This window comes from Primulina tabacum, chromosome 17, assembly GCF_025594145.1.
Source record: "Primulina tabacum isolate GXHZ01 chromosome 17, ASM2559414v2, whole genome shotgun sequence".
Classification (NCBI taxonomy): domain Eukaryota; kingdom Viridiplantae; phylum Streptophyta; class Magnoliopsida; order Lamiales; family Gesneriaceae; genus Primulina; species Primulina tabacum.
This window is the reverse complement of record NC_134566.1, coordinates 31,828,921-31,845,549: the sequence shown is the minus strand read 5'-3', so window position 1 is coordinate 31,845,549 and position 16,629 is coordinate 31,828,921. Positions and strand designations below refer to the sequence as shown.

Genomic DNA, 16,629 nt, shown 5'->3' with positions numbered 1-16,629 from the left:
TTTTTTCTGTCTTTTTTGTTTATCCGTGTTTCTAGGTTTTCATGGTTTGGATCAATATGAAATGAGTTTGTTTCTTGTTTTATATTTCATGTCGTTTTCTTTTACGATATGTTTTCATTAGTTTTTATGGGAAGCGAGTGGTTTTTTATTTTATTTATGTTTTCTTGGTTTTAATTAATGAAAAGAGATCCAAGATTTTCGTATGAAGAAATGAATTGTTGTGTTCTTGCCCTTTGTCTTACAAATGTACTCTTACCTACCTATATATATACAAGTTCACTACCCTGTTTAAAGTCTTCTAGTGTCTAGAACCTTCTAGACTACTCTGTACAATAGAGTGTTCTAGATCTTCTTATTTTTACATACTACAATATACAAGAGTGTTGTAGAATAATCAAGACCTTTCTCCAAGTCTCTTTACATTTTCTAGATTGTCTCGGAAGCTTTTTGACCCGAGAAAATTAACCTACGTGACAACTTCTTTCGCCAAAATCCTTAGGTCTTTCACGTAGAAACTGACTGGCAATGACAAAGTGCCATAAAAAAATATTCATAAATGATTGTTAAAATAATAATAATAATAATAACACACTGGCTTTTAACTCATTTTTTGGTCATTAAACAATATAGTTATGTAGTCAACAGTACATAGAGTCTTTAGACCATTAATTTTTTATTTTTCTCTAATTAATTTCAAATGTATATTTTAAAATACAAAGAATTTTCGGCTTGAAATTTTTTATTAGTAATAAAAACTAATAATAATTAAAAATTCCTCAAAAATATATAATTATAAATAATAAGAAACTAGTTAATGTAACCAGCTCTCACACGATATTATTTTTTTTACTATTGTTATTTATCAACCAAAAAAAAAAAAAAAGCCACATTTAATAAACAAAAAAAGAATAGTTATATACAATAGAGTGTTCTAGAGCTCCTTATATTTACAAACTACAACATACAAGAGTGTTGAAGAATAATCAAGATCTTTCTCCAATTTCACATTTTCTAGATTGTCTCGGGAGCTTTTCGACCCAAGAAAGTTTACGCCTTTCATTTTGAATATGAGTGTTTTCTGGCCGAGTTTTGAGAAGTATTGGATAAATTTTTAGAAGTCGCTTATTGTTGGTGCCACCGCTCATGATCTCGAGCATTTGGTAGAAAAATGGGCCTCGGGTGCAAAATCTTTGGTATACAAAAGTTCGTGTCCTTCTAAGTTGGTTTTGGGTGCTTTTCTTGTCTTATATCCAAGGTGCATGTACAAAAGTTCGTACACCTTGGTTTTTAATCTACATAGCACTTTCGGTCACTTTATAAATGTTATCGACATGATATGACATGTGCATGATGAAAAGCTCAATCTCATTTCCACGAGAATTTTGATGAAGTTCCCTTTTGGAAGCATCAGGGAATGTCATATAATTTTTCTTTTGGAAGCATCAGGGAATGTCATATTTGATATACCTTTGCGTCTCTAAAAGGCCTCTTTTTTTCAGGAAACCACAAGAAAACCCCTTCTTGAGCAGAAACAAATGAGTTTGGAAGTGATTTCTTTTTCTGATGGGAAACATGCAGTGACCAAGGCAGCCAACTTTCTGTTAGAGAAGCACTATTTGAGAGTTTGTAAAGACAAGCAAAATTTAACAGAGTCACACGTGAATGACGCCCTTCGAGCGATAGGTTGTTCTTGTTTTTTCTCCGTTCCCTTGATATCTATCATACGTGTGTTTTTATTCTTTGCTGTATAGAATCTGGAAATATTATGTTTAATAATTTTCTGTTTTTCAAAACCATTGATCTATGAAATTAGGACGTGGAGGCTGATCAGAACCTGATCTCATGTATACTTATGGGCCTGCGGCGAGTTGCCCACCTGGGGTTTCTGGCTTGGAGAATTCGTTATACCGATATTATATGAGTATATGAGTATATACTTCATGCTTTGTTGAAAGCCAACAATCAAGAAATCATTGCTTATATTGCGTACAATTTATCATGATAGTTATCAGAACATTCGTCGGCAAGTTTTATAAATCTAGCCTTCTTATAATCTGGCATCTCTTTTAACTGAAAGTTACCAAGAAAGTTTCCCTGAGTGTGTACCATTTGATATAGCATCATTGGCTGACTGTTTTGCTGACTATTTTGCTAACTGTTTTAAGAATATTTTGAAATGGTTAATTGGTTTAATATATATATATATATATGCTTTGCTGACACCAATGACCTTGAAACCGATTTGTTCACAATCCACCTAGCTCGTTGCAACAAGTAAAGGAAATTGGCATCATTCGTCTTGGCATCTTACATTGTTCAGCTGGACACGAACAAAGCAAATCCCAACTTGTTTTACTCGGAAATAATGGACTTTGGGCCCCCTTGCAGGTACATGAGCCCGGTGAAGTCTATGAAATTTGGCTCCCTCATAAAAGCAATTCACAGGTTCGCTATGCTGCATCAAAACTATGGTAAGCATTCTACCCACAAAAGCTGTATACTTTTTACTTAATTTGGCTTGTGTTGGACTTGAAGCCTATATATGTTTCACACAATGATGTATGAGAGCTAAGAAACTAAATTTCCCATGTGTTCTTGATTGCAACTAGAAAACAAAATTATTTATTTTTAATCTACCAGGTTATTTAGCCATGCAGATATATATAATTATCGTTTTACCATCACTTTTCATAAGCATTCAAAATCACTGTCCCACAAAACTGTACACTTTGTATTTAACTTTTCTCGTGTTGGATTTTTGAAGCTTATGTTTCACATAGATCAATGAGAGCTAAGAGAACAAATTTCCCATGTGCTATTATATTCTTAATTTGCAAATAGAAAACAAATTTATTTTTAATCTTTAAGGGTTATTTGACCGTGCAGCTATCAGTGAATTTCTATCGTATTTCCACCTTTTTTCATTAGCACGTGATCACTCCACTACTGATTCTAAGAAATTTTTGTACATGAGAACTGCGTGTGACTATGGCCTGTGTTTCCTAGCGTTTCTTAAGCGAAACTGGATTGGGAGGTATAATTGATCCCTCCAGATATTTGGAAAGAATGGGAAGAAAGATGTTGACTTATAACAGAGTTGGTCAGTTTGATATATAAGGATTCATCAATTGTATTTGTATTTTTCCTTTCCAGGTACATGAATTGGTAAGCTTCATCAAGTTGCCTTTTTTTGTATGCATGCACATGATAAACATATTTGTCGAGTGGAGAACTTTTCATACTCCTTTAATTTAATTGAGACTTGAGGTTAAAAAAAGAGAGGATGATTTCGATATTCTACTCATGTATATTAAAATAATATATAAAGCATGCATCAGCACGATCCGTAAATAGTGAAAGATATTACCCCATAAATCAATGACAAAAACTTGTGTGAGACGGTCTCACCGGTCGTATTTTGTGAGACGGGTCTCTTATTTGAGTCATCTGTGAAAAAATATTACTTTTTGGGCTAAAATATTACTTTTTATTGTTAATATCAGTAGGGTTTAACCCGTCTCACAGATAAAGATTCGTGACATCGAATCTAGACTAAATCAAATTGTACAATTTTCTCTATAATGGCAAAATATTATTTTTATCGGCTACAAAAGATGACATTTTACAATAAGATTATGGTCTCAAGGAATATGATTGATTTGTTTATTTATTTATTGAATACCTTTGAAATAGGACAAATCGAAAAAATTTAAATTTTAGAAAATGGAATTCCGACATCTCCGCAAAATAATTCCCATTTCTTGAAATTTAAAATAGATTGATTACATTTTATTTGATTGGCCATGTCCATTAACCATTTTTTGTCCATTTTAATTTACGAGATAAATTTATTTTGGTACATAAGGGGACAGAATTAAAATTTTTCTTTACCAAATATCTAAATATAAAATATTAACAACGTATGGTTTCAAATTTATACACAACATTATTTCTATATAAATATCACACAATCCGTTATAAAATAATATTCAGATCCGACGGTCTACGTTGAGTGAAATAAGATCCCACATGTTTTGCTCAATGCATACCGTCGGATACGCTCTCACTTCTCCCCTCATCCTCTCACCCTATAGTGAAACATGAAATAACTCCGTTTTGAGATCAGAAGAACTGCCCCCAATAGCAGCTAACGCAGCAATCAATTCTATCCAAGTTTTTTCGCTTGAAAACGCAAAGATCTCAGTACAATGGCGCAGCCAATCGTTAAGAAAGACGATGATCGCGACGACGAAGGTGCATTTCAGAATTTCGATTTCGATATATGTTCTTAATTTCGTTTTCAACGGTGGAGTTTATAATGATTGGATTACAATTTCAGTTCTCATTTATCTTCACCTGATTTAAAGTCGATTTCAGATCTGCGGTTATGTGGAGATTGGAGATTGCTGGGTGAATGATGTAGGACTGATTAGAACATTAGAGAATTACATCGAGTAATCCATTTGTATGTGCGATTCGATTTTCAGTTACGGATCTTTTAGGCCCGTGGTAAAGGCTGGATTTAGCGTGATTTTGTTTAAGTACTAGTCTTTGGAGAAGGAACTTATATTAGATTAGGTTCGCGCACTCCTAATGTTAACTGATGGTCAAATCGGATGATAAACAGGAAGCAATTGTAGCATTATATCATTGATTCGGTTGGATCATTTAAAATAAAGGAAATGATTTTTATTGAGGTTTTATGCGATATGAAATGTTTGTTAACCTGTTAGACTGATTCATGTTGTAATATTGAAACTTTTATACCCTCAGTGGATTACTCTCCCTTTTTGGGGATTGAGAAGGGTGCAGTATTACAGGAAGCTAGGGTTTTCAACGACCCTCAGCTGGATGCTAGGAGATGTTCACAGGTACTCTGTACTCTTAATTGTTTTAATATCAATTTATTCAACACTTTGTATGCTCTAGGAATTTGTTGATGAAAAGGAAAGGGCAAAGCTTTGAATATAGTTCTTATTTGTTGTACATTTAGGCATGTGTTAGGTAGTTATTTAAATATTTTAAATTTAGCGAATTATTATGAAAAAAGAGTTATTTGGAATGTCTAAAGCATAAAAAAATGTCTCTGTGTATATGATTGCATGAGTTGTACTTTATGTTTTCCTTGAAAACCCAGCCAATGATTTTCATCATTTAAACTTAAGTTTGACACAGAATTTGTGATTTGGATTTACTATTTTGTATCTTTTGTAAATAATTAGTTCTTTGAACTTTTTTTGACTTTTCAGGTGATCACGAAGCTTCTATATCTTCTCAATCAAGGTGAGACATTCACAAAGGTGAGAACCTATCTCTATCTCTCTCTACCGCACAGGCATATAACGTGGGGCCCTAGGTCCTTTCCATATTTAGCTTGCAATTGTATTGAAGTTTAATTTGCATTAGGAAATTCTAGTTTAATATTTTCTTTTCTTTGGACCCAAAAATTTGATGGTCAGTTTCAATTGCTAAAAATAATAGTACTAGAATATAGGAATTACTCCGAAAGAACCATCATACTAGTTAGATTAGACCCATTTCAAAATACATACCAAATACGGTAATAGATATATTCCTCAAGACTAGCCTGTTATAAACAAAATAGTACTAGGACATGAGCTTTGTGCTGAAAGAAATGTAAATGCATGTCTAGAAAACAACCTGAGATTCTCACATGATCTCATTGGCGGCCGCCTCCAGATGATCCCTCTCCTGGAACCAAATTCCTCATCTTCCTTGTTATAGTCCACATAAAAAGAAATTAATAGCGTCCTGAGATGTGAATTCAAACCAATATAAAATGGTCATTGTAAAAACGACAAGTAACTGTAAGGGAAGCAAGATAAATGCAATGCATGATCTGGGCATGCTATATGAAACCGAAATTTGACTAACATAGCATACTCGAAATATCAGATCTCAACAAACACGAGGGTCAACAAAATCAATTAATTTATGCATGGGCCTCAATGTTTGGAAGCTTTAAATTTATTTCTTTGTGGCGTAGCAAAGGTGCTCTGTTGACTTTTAAATGTTCATTGTTACATAGTTTTTATGACGTTTATTTGATATTTAATTTCACTGAGAATACTCAAAGTGAATTCTGACGGATGTTGCACTGATTAATTTGATTTGTAGGTTGAAGCTACAGAAGTATTTTTCGCAGTAACAAAGCTGTTTCAGTCTAAAGATAATGGCTTGAGAAGAATGGTATATCTTATGATAAAGGAGATTTCACCCTCTGCAGATGAGGTAGATCATGTGCATTTGTCACCTTCCCTTTATTTTCTTTTTTTTATATATTTGATTTTTTAGATCAATTCATACTTTCGACGTGGGAGGAATGAACTTGGATTTTTTATGATCAAAGGTTATCATCGTCACAAGCTCCCTAATGAAGGATATGAATAGCCGAACTGATATGTATCGAGCAAATGCTATCCGTGTCTTATGTCGAATCACTGATGGAACGCTTCTGACGCAAATTGAAAGATACATAAAGCAGGCTATTGTTGATAAAAATCCTGTGGTTGCCAGTGCTGCTCTCGCAAGTGGTATTCATTTGTTACAGGTACAAGATGATGTTTGGGGAATCATATCAATCTATCGTAAATGAAGATTTCAGCGTTTGAATTATTTAAAATATTTATAACAGACAACCCCAGAGATAGTGAAAAGATGGAGTAATGAAGTGCAAGAAGCTGTTCAATCACGAGCTGCACTTGTGCAATTCCATGCACTCACTTTACTCCACCAGGTACTTGTTTTGTCGTTCGTACTTGTTTTGCCGTTCATTGCATCTGTTTGATAGTTCTATCACCGTATGAACCTTTTGTTTTGCCTGGACCATGTTGCGGGACAGTGATACTGTTCCAGTTCTTATAATTTTGAAAAATTTACAGCAGTACTTTTCAACAATACGGATTTTGAGCTGGGAGCTAAAATTTGATTTTTTAAGTATTGTGGTTCTGGATACTGGCCCCATGTAAAATTTCCTTAGCAGTTTGTTTGGCTTCATTTCCTGATTTAATCATGAGTAAATCAAATTCGCTTCTAATGTTTCGTCTTCTGACTGTATTGGTGGGCATAGCATTCAAATATTAATCTGTCTCAGAAGCATGAATCATGTCAGATTAATTCTTGTTGTTCCTTTTTTACTGCCCATGAAAAGGGGAAAAAATATTAAATTCAGTTATTCTTTGGCAGGGTCCCCAAAAAAATTGTTGGTTTTTTTTATATGTTTATCAATTTATAAGAGTGAATAATCTTGCACGGCAATTATTCAACTGGCAAATTTTTCTTGGTTCGTGGGGTCATTGTTTTGTGGAGTATTTTCAATGTGGAAGCAGTCTCAATGTGATTCAAGTGGATTGACATGTCTGTTATTGAGTTGCAGATTCGACAAAATGACCGACTGGCTGTCAGCAAGTTGGTTACCAGTTTGACCAAGGGGACTGTTCGTTCTCCTTTAGCTCAGTGTCTTCTAATTCGTTATACTACTCAGGTGTTTTTTTTGTGATATCGTTCTTAATTGCCTTGTTTTCTTGGTTTCATTTGACTTCCGTTTCAGTATTAGATGAGCATTTGCTTCATTGATATATGTAGGTCATCAGAGAGACAGGTGTAAACACTCAAACAGGAGACCGCCCGTTTTATGACTATCTTGAGGGCTGTCTTCGTCACAAAGCTGAAATGGTTATCCTTGAGGCAGCTAGGGCAATTACAGAGTTGAGCAATGTGACTACCCGAGAGTTGACTCCTGCCATAACTGTTTTACAGCTCTTCTTAAGTTCTTCTAAGCCTGTGCTTAGGTTTGCTGCTGTCCGAACTTTGAACAAGGTTTGTATCTACATGAGGATTATCATATGTTATCTTTACACCAGCAATTGATTTTCTCAGTTATGCATGAGTTGATGATGACCCGCCATTCTTTCCTTTCCCTTTCACCTCTATATTCTCCGTATTGGATGCACACTGCCTGTCTTCTTAAGGAAGGAATTAACTAGTTTTCATCTAATATAAGCTTCAAACTACTACAGGTGGCAATGACACATCCTATGGCTGTGACAAATTGTAACATTGACATGGAAAGTTTGATTTCAGACCAGAATAGAAGTATAGCAACACTTGCCATCACCACTTTACTAAAAACAGGCAATGAATCTAGCGTTGAACGCTTGATGAAGCAGATCACCACCTTTATGTCAGATATTGCTGATGAATTCAAGATTGTTGTGGTAGACGCTATTCGATCCCTGTGTCTGAAGTTCCCCCTCAAGTACAGATCATTGTGAGTGATTGTAGAGTTTCCCTGGAAAATGTGATTAATAAATTTACAAGTTCCTTGTCTTCTCGGAATGTTTCCTTTCTTCATATTGTTTGAATACAAATTTCATAATTATGTTAATCATCTGGATTTACTTAGGATGAATTTCTTGAGCAACATTTTGAGAGAAGAGGGTGGATTCGAGTACAAAAAAGCAATTGTTGATTCAATTGTGATTTTGATAAGAGATATTCCAGATGCCAAAGAAAGTGGACTACTGCACCTGTGTGAGTTCATTGAGGACTGTGAATTCACTTATCTTTCGACCCAGGTTGAATTTATCTTCTTAGAATATTGATTCATCCCTTCTTCGCGGTCATCTTATTTGGATAAACTCTCAGTTGATTTTTTATTGTTTGATGTTCAATTAGATACTTCACTTTCTTGGGAATGAGGGACCCAAAACTTCTGATCCAGGTAAATATATTCGCTATATTTACAACAGAGTGATACTTGAGAATGCAACTGTCCGTGCCAGTGCTGTTAGCACATTGGCAAAATTTGGTGCCATGGTTGACTCCTTGAAAGTAAGTCTAAACTCAAAATTGTCTATCTCCTTTAATATTGTTGTTAAGAATCTAGAGCGATTAACTGCAAAAAACCATTTATTCTTGCTACAGCCCCGAATATTTGTTTTGCTGAAGCGTTGCCTATTTGACAACGATGATGAGGTTAGTTTTATGTCCATATGAAACATGTAACTAGTTTTGTTTCATTCTTGAATCAATATTCAGTATTTCATGATACATTAATATTGAGATCATCTATTGAAGTCGAGGTTTCTAATTGTGTGCTGATTGTAATATAAACTATTTTCTGCATTCAAATGGGAATGTTCTGGTAGAAAAACAGTTTGCAGTTTTATTGTCATCAGTTATATGAATATTGAAAATCTGTTTGCTGCTGGATGCTGGCCAATTGGATGGCGTACCTTCTTTATTGAGCTCACTCCAATGTTCTCCTCACCTTTTAGTTCGTATTTTTTCTTTCTTTACTTCAAATTTTGGTTGTGCTTGAGTATGGCACTCATTTAACCTTTGGTGCGATTATGTTTGTCTATGTGTCCTGGTTGCTGATTCAGATTATGGAAGACTATTTAGGTCATGCTTTTAGTGATCGACAAAATGATGAGAAATGTAGCCGAAAGAAAATCTTAGTGGTTACCCTCCAATGTTGTAGACCGTTGTTGTAGACTGTTCAACATAGTTGGTGCTTACTGCACGTTTACTGTTTCATATGTTAGTCTGCTTTCTGAAGCTATGCTCAAGTTTTGCTGTCATCTTATAGGTTCGTGATAGAGCTACTCTGTACTTGAGTACCCTTGGTGATGGTTCGGTTACGGAAACTGCCAAGGACGTGAAGGAATTTTTATTTGGCTCCCTTGAGGTACCGCTGACCAACTTGGAGACAAGTTTGAAAAACTATGTAAGTTTCGATACTTAAATTGGTGCTTGTTCTGCTGTTATGCCTTCTGGATTTCTTTTACTTATTGTATGCTTGGGGCCACTCATTTGTTCATTTGGAACAGATACAGGATCCCACCGAGGAGCCCTTCGATATCCAGACTGTACCGAAAGAGGTTAAATCTCAGCCTCTTGCAGAAAAGAAAGCCCCAGGCAAAAAGCCTGCTGGCTTGGGTGCACCTCCTGCCACCCTTTCCTCTACGGTCGATGCTTTTGAGAAGCTACTCTCTTCCATCCCTGAATTTAGAAATTTTGGAAATCTTTTCAAGGTTTGTGTTTCGATGTATTTGAACTTGCTGTATTGTTTTTTATTGATTTCCATAATTTCTGATCACTTGAGCTCTCAATAAATTTTTATATACTGTGGTCAGTCATCTGCACCAGTGGAGCTTACAGAAGCTGAAACTGAGTATGCAGTTAATGTTGTCAAGCACATATTTGACAGCCACGTGGTGTTCCAATACAACTGCACAAATACAATACCTGAACAGCTACTTGAAAACGTATGGACCATATTTTCACAAATATTTGTTTCTTTTGGGCATCCGATTCAGAATTCTTAATGTTTCTTCTCATGCTAGGTGACTGTGCTTGTTGATGCTTCTGAAGCCGAGGAGTTTTCAGAAGTAGGATCCAAGCCTTTAAGATCTCTACCATATGATACACCAGCGCCGACATTTGTGGCATTTGAGAAACCTGAAGGTGTCCCTGCAGTTGGAAAGTTTTCAAACTCGTTGAGATTTATTGTCAAAGAGGTACTTTTGTTCCGTAATCTGGTTCAACTTTGACGTGATATTTGCATTTCAACAGTCTTATATTCTTGACATGCACTACCAGTTACATTCAGGTGGACTTGTGGTATGACGAGAAAAATGTTCTTCTGTGGATGAATTGTTTCTTGCTTGAAATGCTGTTTATTACTTTGGCTGGAAAAAAAATTACGTCATCAGTTGGAAATTTTACATCCGCCAATAATATGTACACTCAAATGCTTTTTATCTCAGACCTTGTGGATGATAGTTTTGAGTAGATAAAAAATTTGCACTTCTAGTACAATTCTTTGAATCATCGTGCCTTTTGTGACCCTCGAGGTGGGGAACATGCCCTTTGTAAACATATGATTGTAGTGATTCTTCTATTACTTGTTAGGTCGATCTCGCAACTGGTGAGGCTGAAGATGATGGTGTAGAAGATGAATACCAACTAGAGGATTTCGAAGTTATTGCTGCGGATTATATTCTTAAAGTTGGGGTCTCCAACTTCAAAAATGCCTGGGAAACCCTCGGGCCTGATTTTGAGCGTGTAGATGAATACGGTCTTGGGCCTAGGGAAAGCCTGGCTGAAGCTGTTAATGCTGTCATCAATCTTCTTGGCATGCAGCCCTGCGAGGTTGGTAACTTTATCTGATGTGATTTTTTTATTCTCGTAGTGACTAGGATTAATTCAACGAAACTCCTATTATCACTAGCAGATTTTGAAGGCTGACGTAAGTCGCATCATCTGCATATAGAAAAAACGGTATATTACATAGCTTTGATCACGCTTGACCTCCAAAAATCATAAGTATGGAAGATACAGTCCAATATTGTGTCATTGACACTGTGTAATGGAATTCCTGTTCAAAAATTTGGATGTGCAAGGGAAGTTCACTAATCATGAACACTACCCCAGCCAAATAACGTCTTTTTCTGCTAAGAAACTGAATGCATTTTCTTTCATTTGTTGCTACAGGGAACAGAGACCGTTCCTAGCAACTCAAGATCACATACATGTTTATTATCAGGTGTATACATCGGTAATGTGAAGGTGCTCGTGCGATTGTCTTTTGGAATTGATGGGGCAAAAGAGGTCGCGATGAAGTTGGCGGTGAGATCTGACAACGAAATTGTCAGCGATGCTATACATGAAATTGTTGCCAGTGGATAACCCAACCGACCCCGTCCTTTGTTTGTTGGTCAAGATTTGGCTTCAGTAACCTTGTAGTTAAGGGTTTTATGGTTTGATCACATAATTTTGCGGTCTCGATTTACTTCCAGCTTTACCCTTGGCGGATTATCTGCCAGCACACGAAGTGATTATAGGTTCCATATAATTTTTATTTAACTACATTCTTCTGAAATTAAGGGAAAAAATTGAGCTTGATGTGTTACCGGTACTCGATAGATCATGAACTTGGCAAATTGGATTGCGTTATTGATGTCGAACGGATTTCATTTCTTTTTTATGGCAAATAATTCTATCTTATTTTCAAAGATTTCTATTGAGTACATCATTATTTATTATCGAAGATGAGTGATATTTGAAATTTGACGACACTAAAGAATAAACTAAACGAAAGTTCCTGCTTTGATCATCTTTGTTGCTTACCGCAAAACTAGCATGATGACTCTAATATCCCGTTTTTTTATTTTGACCTCTTTTGTCTCCCGTCTCCCACCTATCTATTAGGAGCATTTCTTTCTTCCTTTCTTCTTTGTCTCTTTATTTTTTAGCGGCTCTTTCTTTCACCTCATAGAAAAATCCAATTTTGATTACGTCCGACTTTGTTTCATTTCTTCTTATAAATTTTATACATTTTTTTGTGTATAACTCAATACTGGTTTGAGTATTTAATTTTTTAAAAAAAAATTAAACATATTTGATCTTATGTTTTGTATTGGTGCTTGGTAATATAATTATAATTTATTCAAATTATTTAATATAATACATTATGCACCGGAAATATGTATAAATTAATTAGTGAATATATTTAATTAAAAGTATTATACATAATATAATACTATATATATTGTACGTATGATATATTTTATAATTCATTTGTCACCAGGAAGGAATTCTATTGTAAATTATTCCGTGAAGAAATAGACTCAACAATAAATTATATATGCCATTAATAAACTCTTTGACCTCTGTTGATATCGTAGAATTAATTTGCGACAATGCTCTTCGACATGTAGTATTGAAAATATCTTGAGTCTCACAAATCAACTTGCTTCCACTTTTACATATCATTCATGATAATGTAACAACTTTCTTTTCCAATGAAATTTGTATCAGAATCAATGTAAGAAATGCAATTATTACAAGAAAGATTTTTGAAAACATAACGTTTTGGATGGTTTCGCAAGTCAGATACCAACTGTCAGCTGTGGAGTAGCGATTGAATGGATTGTCAAGTGGAATCTGGAAATGGAGGGAATTATGAGAAAACAAAATTCAAAGGGAGCGTCGTACTTTAGTTCTTCAGTGTCTGCTCTGTAATCAGCCGGTGTTTTATGAAATAGGATTCCTTACCGTGTCTGCCTTGAAATGGAGCAAGCAAAACTGCTGGCGGAATCTCTGGTAAAAAACTCCAACAGCCCCAGATTTGCATGGCTACTTTTTAAGCGTACTCTCATTAATCACAACGTGAATAATCTTTCTTCTTTCCAACGTTCCCTCCCTGTCATTACCCCCATTCTCATCCGCGCCAAAATGTTCTCTGAAATCGAAGCTCTGCACCAACGTACTCTTCGTTTTGATAGAGTCCCGCAACGTGTTTTGTATTACTTGGTTAATGTGTTGGCCAAGTCCGATCATATTGACAAGGCTATGCATTTTTTTCAATCTATTCGAACCCATTTCTTTGACTACCCGCCTTCGATATTCTTGTACAATTTGCTCATTAGAACTTCTCTTCAACACTGTTGTTCGGATTATGTATCGTGGCTCTACAAAGATTTGATTTTTTCCAAAGTAAAGCCGGAAGCTTACACTTTCAATCTTCTGATTTCTGGGTTGTGTGATTCAGGTCGGTTGGAAGATGCCCGTGAGTTGTTTGATAGAATGCCGGAAAAAGGTTGTGAGCCTAATGAGTTCAGTTTTGGGATTATGGTGCGTGGGTATTGTAGACTCGGGCTACCGTATAAAGGGTTGGATCTTCTGGTTTTGATGAAGAAAATGGGTATCTTGCCTAATGTAGTGATTTACAATACGTTAATTGCGAGCTTTTGTAATGAAGATAAGAACGATGAGGTTGAAACGTTGGTGGAGAAGATGAAGGAAGATGATATTGCTCCAAATGTTGTGACTTTTAACATTAGAATCTCTGCCCTTTGTAAGGCCGGGAAGGTTTTGGAAGCCTCAAGGATTTTTCGGGACATGCAAATAGATGAAACATTTGGACTGCCAAGACCTAATGTTTTGACTCATAACTTGATGCTGGAGAGTTTATTCAGGGAGGGGATGTTGGAAGAAGCAAATACTTTAGTTGAGTCCATGAAAAAGGATGGTATTTTCTCAAATTCTGAGAGCTATAACACATGGCTGTTGGGTTTGTTGAGAAATGGGAAACTCTTGGAGGCTCATAAAGTTATGCGAGAAATGGAGGACGATGGTCTAGAGCCTAATTTGTATTCTTATAATATCATGATTAATGGATTTTGTGAACATGACATGCTTGCTGACGCAAGAGCCCTTATGTGTTTGATGCTAACTCGGGGAGTTTACCCTGATACAGTCACTTATAGTGCACTGCTCCAAGGGTATTGTAAAAAGAGGAAGACATTTGAGGCTAATAAAGTTCTTCAAGATATGATTAAGGATGGATGTTTTCCAAATACTTATACTTGCAATATACTGCTGCACAGCCTATGGGGAGAAGGTAAAACGGCAGAAGCTGAGAGGTTATTGCAAAAGATGAACGAAAGAGGTGATGTACTGGATACTGTGAGCTGTAATATTGTCATTGATGGTTTGTGCAAAAGTGGGAAGGTTGATAAGGCAGTTGAAATTGTGAGTGAAATGTGGAATCATGGAAGTGCTGCTCTTGGTGCTTTGGGGAACTTGTACATTGGCCTAGTGGATGAAAATAGGAAGAAATGCTCACCTGACTTGATCAGTTATTCGACTATCATAAATGGTTTATGCAAGGATGGACGGCTTGGTGAAGCTAAAAAGAAGTTCGTTGAGATGTTGGGTAAAAACTTGTACCCGGATTCAATCATCTATAATATTTTTCTATATAACCTGTGCAAGAGAGGGAAACTATCATCTGCATTTCAGGTTCTTAAAGACATGGAGAGAAAGGGTTGTGACAAAAGCTTACAAACTTACAATTCCTTGATTATGGGACTGGGTAGTAAGAACCAAATATTTGAAATATTTGGGTTAATGGATGAGATGATAGAAAAAGGCATTAATCCTAATGTTTACACCTACAACCTTGTTCTTAATTGTCTATCCGAAGGAGGAAAAAGTGAAGAAACTGCAACTCTTTTAGATGACATGTTGCAGAAGGAGGTAACACCTAACATATATTCCTTTAAAATGTTAATTAAAACATTCTGCAGAGCCGGTGAGTTCAGACCAGCACAAGAGGCATTTGAAATAGCCATCGGTTTATACGGTCACGTGACGATTCTTTATAGCCTAATGTTCAATGAGCTGCTCGCTGGAGAGGAAGTCTTGGAAGCTAGAAAATTAATTGAAACTGCAGTTGAGAGCTGTCTTGATTTGAGCAGTTTCCAGTGCAAGGCATTGATGGAAACATTATGCATGGATGGGAATTTAGAATGTGCCATTGATATTCTTAACAAAATGGTGCAGAAAGGATGTAGATTTGATCCTGCATCATTCATGCCAGTGATTGATCATCTGATTAAGAGTGGAAGTAAGCATCAGGCCAATAAGTTGACCGAGCAAATGCTGGCGATGGATTCAAAAGATGAGATGGAAAATGAGGTGCATAGAAATGATCAGCACTCTAAAAATAAGAGACGACGTAAAGATGGCAAGAGAGATTGGCGAAATATTCTACACAGGTGTGAATTTTTCCAATGGCTTCACAAAGTTTTCTTATCTTTATGCTATTCTTTTATATTTATGCACTGAATTGGCCATCTGGAATGCTATGGTTGGAATTGTTTTCTGCCACAGGAATATCTTGTGATATCTAATGACTCGATTTTTCAGAGATGATGGGAGTGCAATAGCTATGAAAACTTTGAAACGAGTGGAGAGAGGGTGGGGTCAAGGAGGCTTATCATATTCTCAACCTCCACAAAAAGACTTTCTCGATCTTTCCTTCATGTAGATGGATGAGAATTAGTCGGACGAATGCCAAACGTAGGCTGGGAATTGGCCATGGAGAGAATGGCTCTGGTATGCCACCCCACGAGGTCAGCACTTTCCACCAGAAATTACAACTTCTTTGTTCTTGCGGAGGCTAAAGAGTTAAAGATTCTTCCGTTTCAGCAGGGTATGAAGAAGACGGCCCAACGCTGTATCACACATGTTTATCGATTGTGTATGTTGTATTCTTTTATTCCTTTCAAGGAACTTTTGGCTCACAACAGTTTTATGTTTTGAATGGGTCGGCGATACAAAATGAACCAATACACCTAAATGTATAAGAATAGGAACTGTAGTTAGGTCCGTACATATGTATACTTTCAGAAAATATAAGATCTTGTTTAAGTTTTAGCAAAAAAGATTTCTAGGTTCTGTTTTTATTGTTGACAGCATAATAGACAACAATGCATCTCGAATATTAAAAATAAATGCACTTTTTTCCCACTTCATTTCTGCAACGACTTCTTTATTGTTAAATGATTTATGGTTTGTGCACAATTTTGAACCCTAAGAAATAATAATAGATTATAGGATAGAAATTCAAATGGCTAAAAGGATTTAGAGAAGAAAAGGACAAAAAAGGTTCCATCGCCGGGAATCGAACCCGGGTCTCCTGGGTGAAAGCCAGATATCCTAACCGCTGGACGACAATGGAATGTTGAGAAAGGTTTTGTCAAACATATTTATATACTTTAAAATGTTTGATTAGTTTGATATATTTTAAGGGAT

General features: G+C 35.9%; 2 protein-coding genes, 1 non-coding gene and 1 pseudogene across 4 annotated transcripts; 3 read left to right on the top strand and 1 right to left on the bottom strand.

Annotated features, from left to right (window-relative positions):
• Positions 1–210: 210 nt before the first annotated feature.
• Positions 211–3,169, top strand: LOC142530707 (uncharacterized; annotated as a pseudogene).
• Positions 3,170–4,095: 926 nt separating this feature from the next.
• Positions 4,096–12,041, top strand: LOC142530418 (coatomer subunit gamma-2-like). Its single transcript, XM_075636254.1, has 18 exons — positions 4,096–4,254; positions 4,774–4,871; positions 5,250–5,300; positions 6,139–6,252; positions 6,371–6,571; positions 6,656–6,757; positions 7,397–7,504; positions 7,606–7,839; positions 8,040–8,290; positions 8,426–8,597; positions 8,698–8,853; positions 8,947–8,997; positions 9,614–9,751; positions 9,855–10,058; positions 10,161–10,292; positions 10,371–10,544; positions 10,939–11,178; positions 11,521–12,041. The coding sequence occupies exons 1-18, from the start codon at positions 4,209–4,211 to the stop codon at positions 11,713–11,715; spliced, it is 2,667 nt and encodes an 888-aa protein (XP_075492369.1). The 5' UTR covers positions 4,096–4,208; the 3' UTR covers positions 11,716–12,041.
• A 701-nt stretch (positions 12,042–12,742) lies between these two features.
• LOC142531589 (uncharacterized) lies at positions 12,743–16,335 on the top strand. Of its 2 annotated transcripts, XM_075637781.1 has the most exons (3): positions 12,745–13,131; positions 13,580–15,590; positions 15,742–16,335. In XM_075637781.1, the coding sequence occupies exons 2-3, from the start codon at positions 13,615–13,617 to the stop codon at positions 15,860–15,862; spliced, it is 2,097 nt and encodes a 698-aa protein (XP_075493896.1). In that variant the 5' UTR covers positions 12,745–13,131; positions 13,580–13,614; the 3' UTR covers positions 15,863–16,335. The 2 variants fall into 2 exon arrangements, with proteins under 2 accessions (XP_075493895.1, XP_075493896.1); XM_075637780.1 differs by having other exon boundaries at positions 12,743–15,590.
• Positions 16,336–16,483: 148 nt separating this feature from the next.
• TRNAE-UUC (transfer RNA glutamic acid (anticodon UUC)) lies at positions 16,484–16,555 on the bottom strand. The gene has a single exon. It is a non-coding gene; the product is annotated as a tRNA-Glu (tRNA).
• Positions 16,556–16,629: the final 74 nt, after the last annotated feature.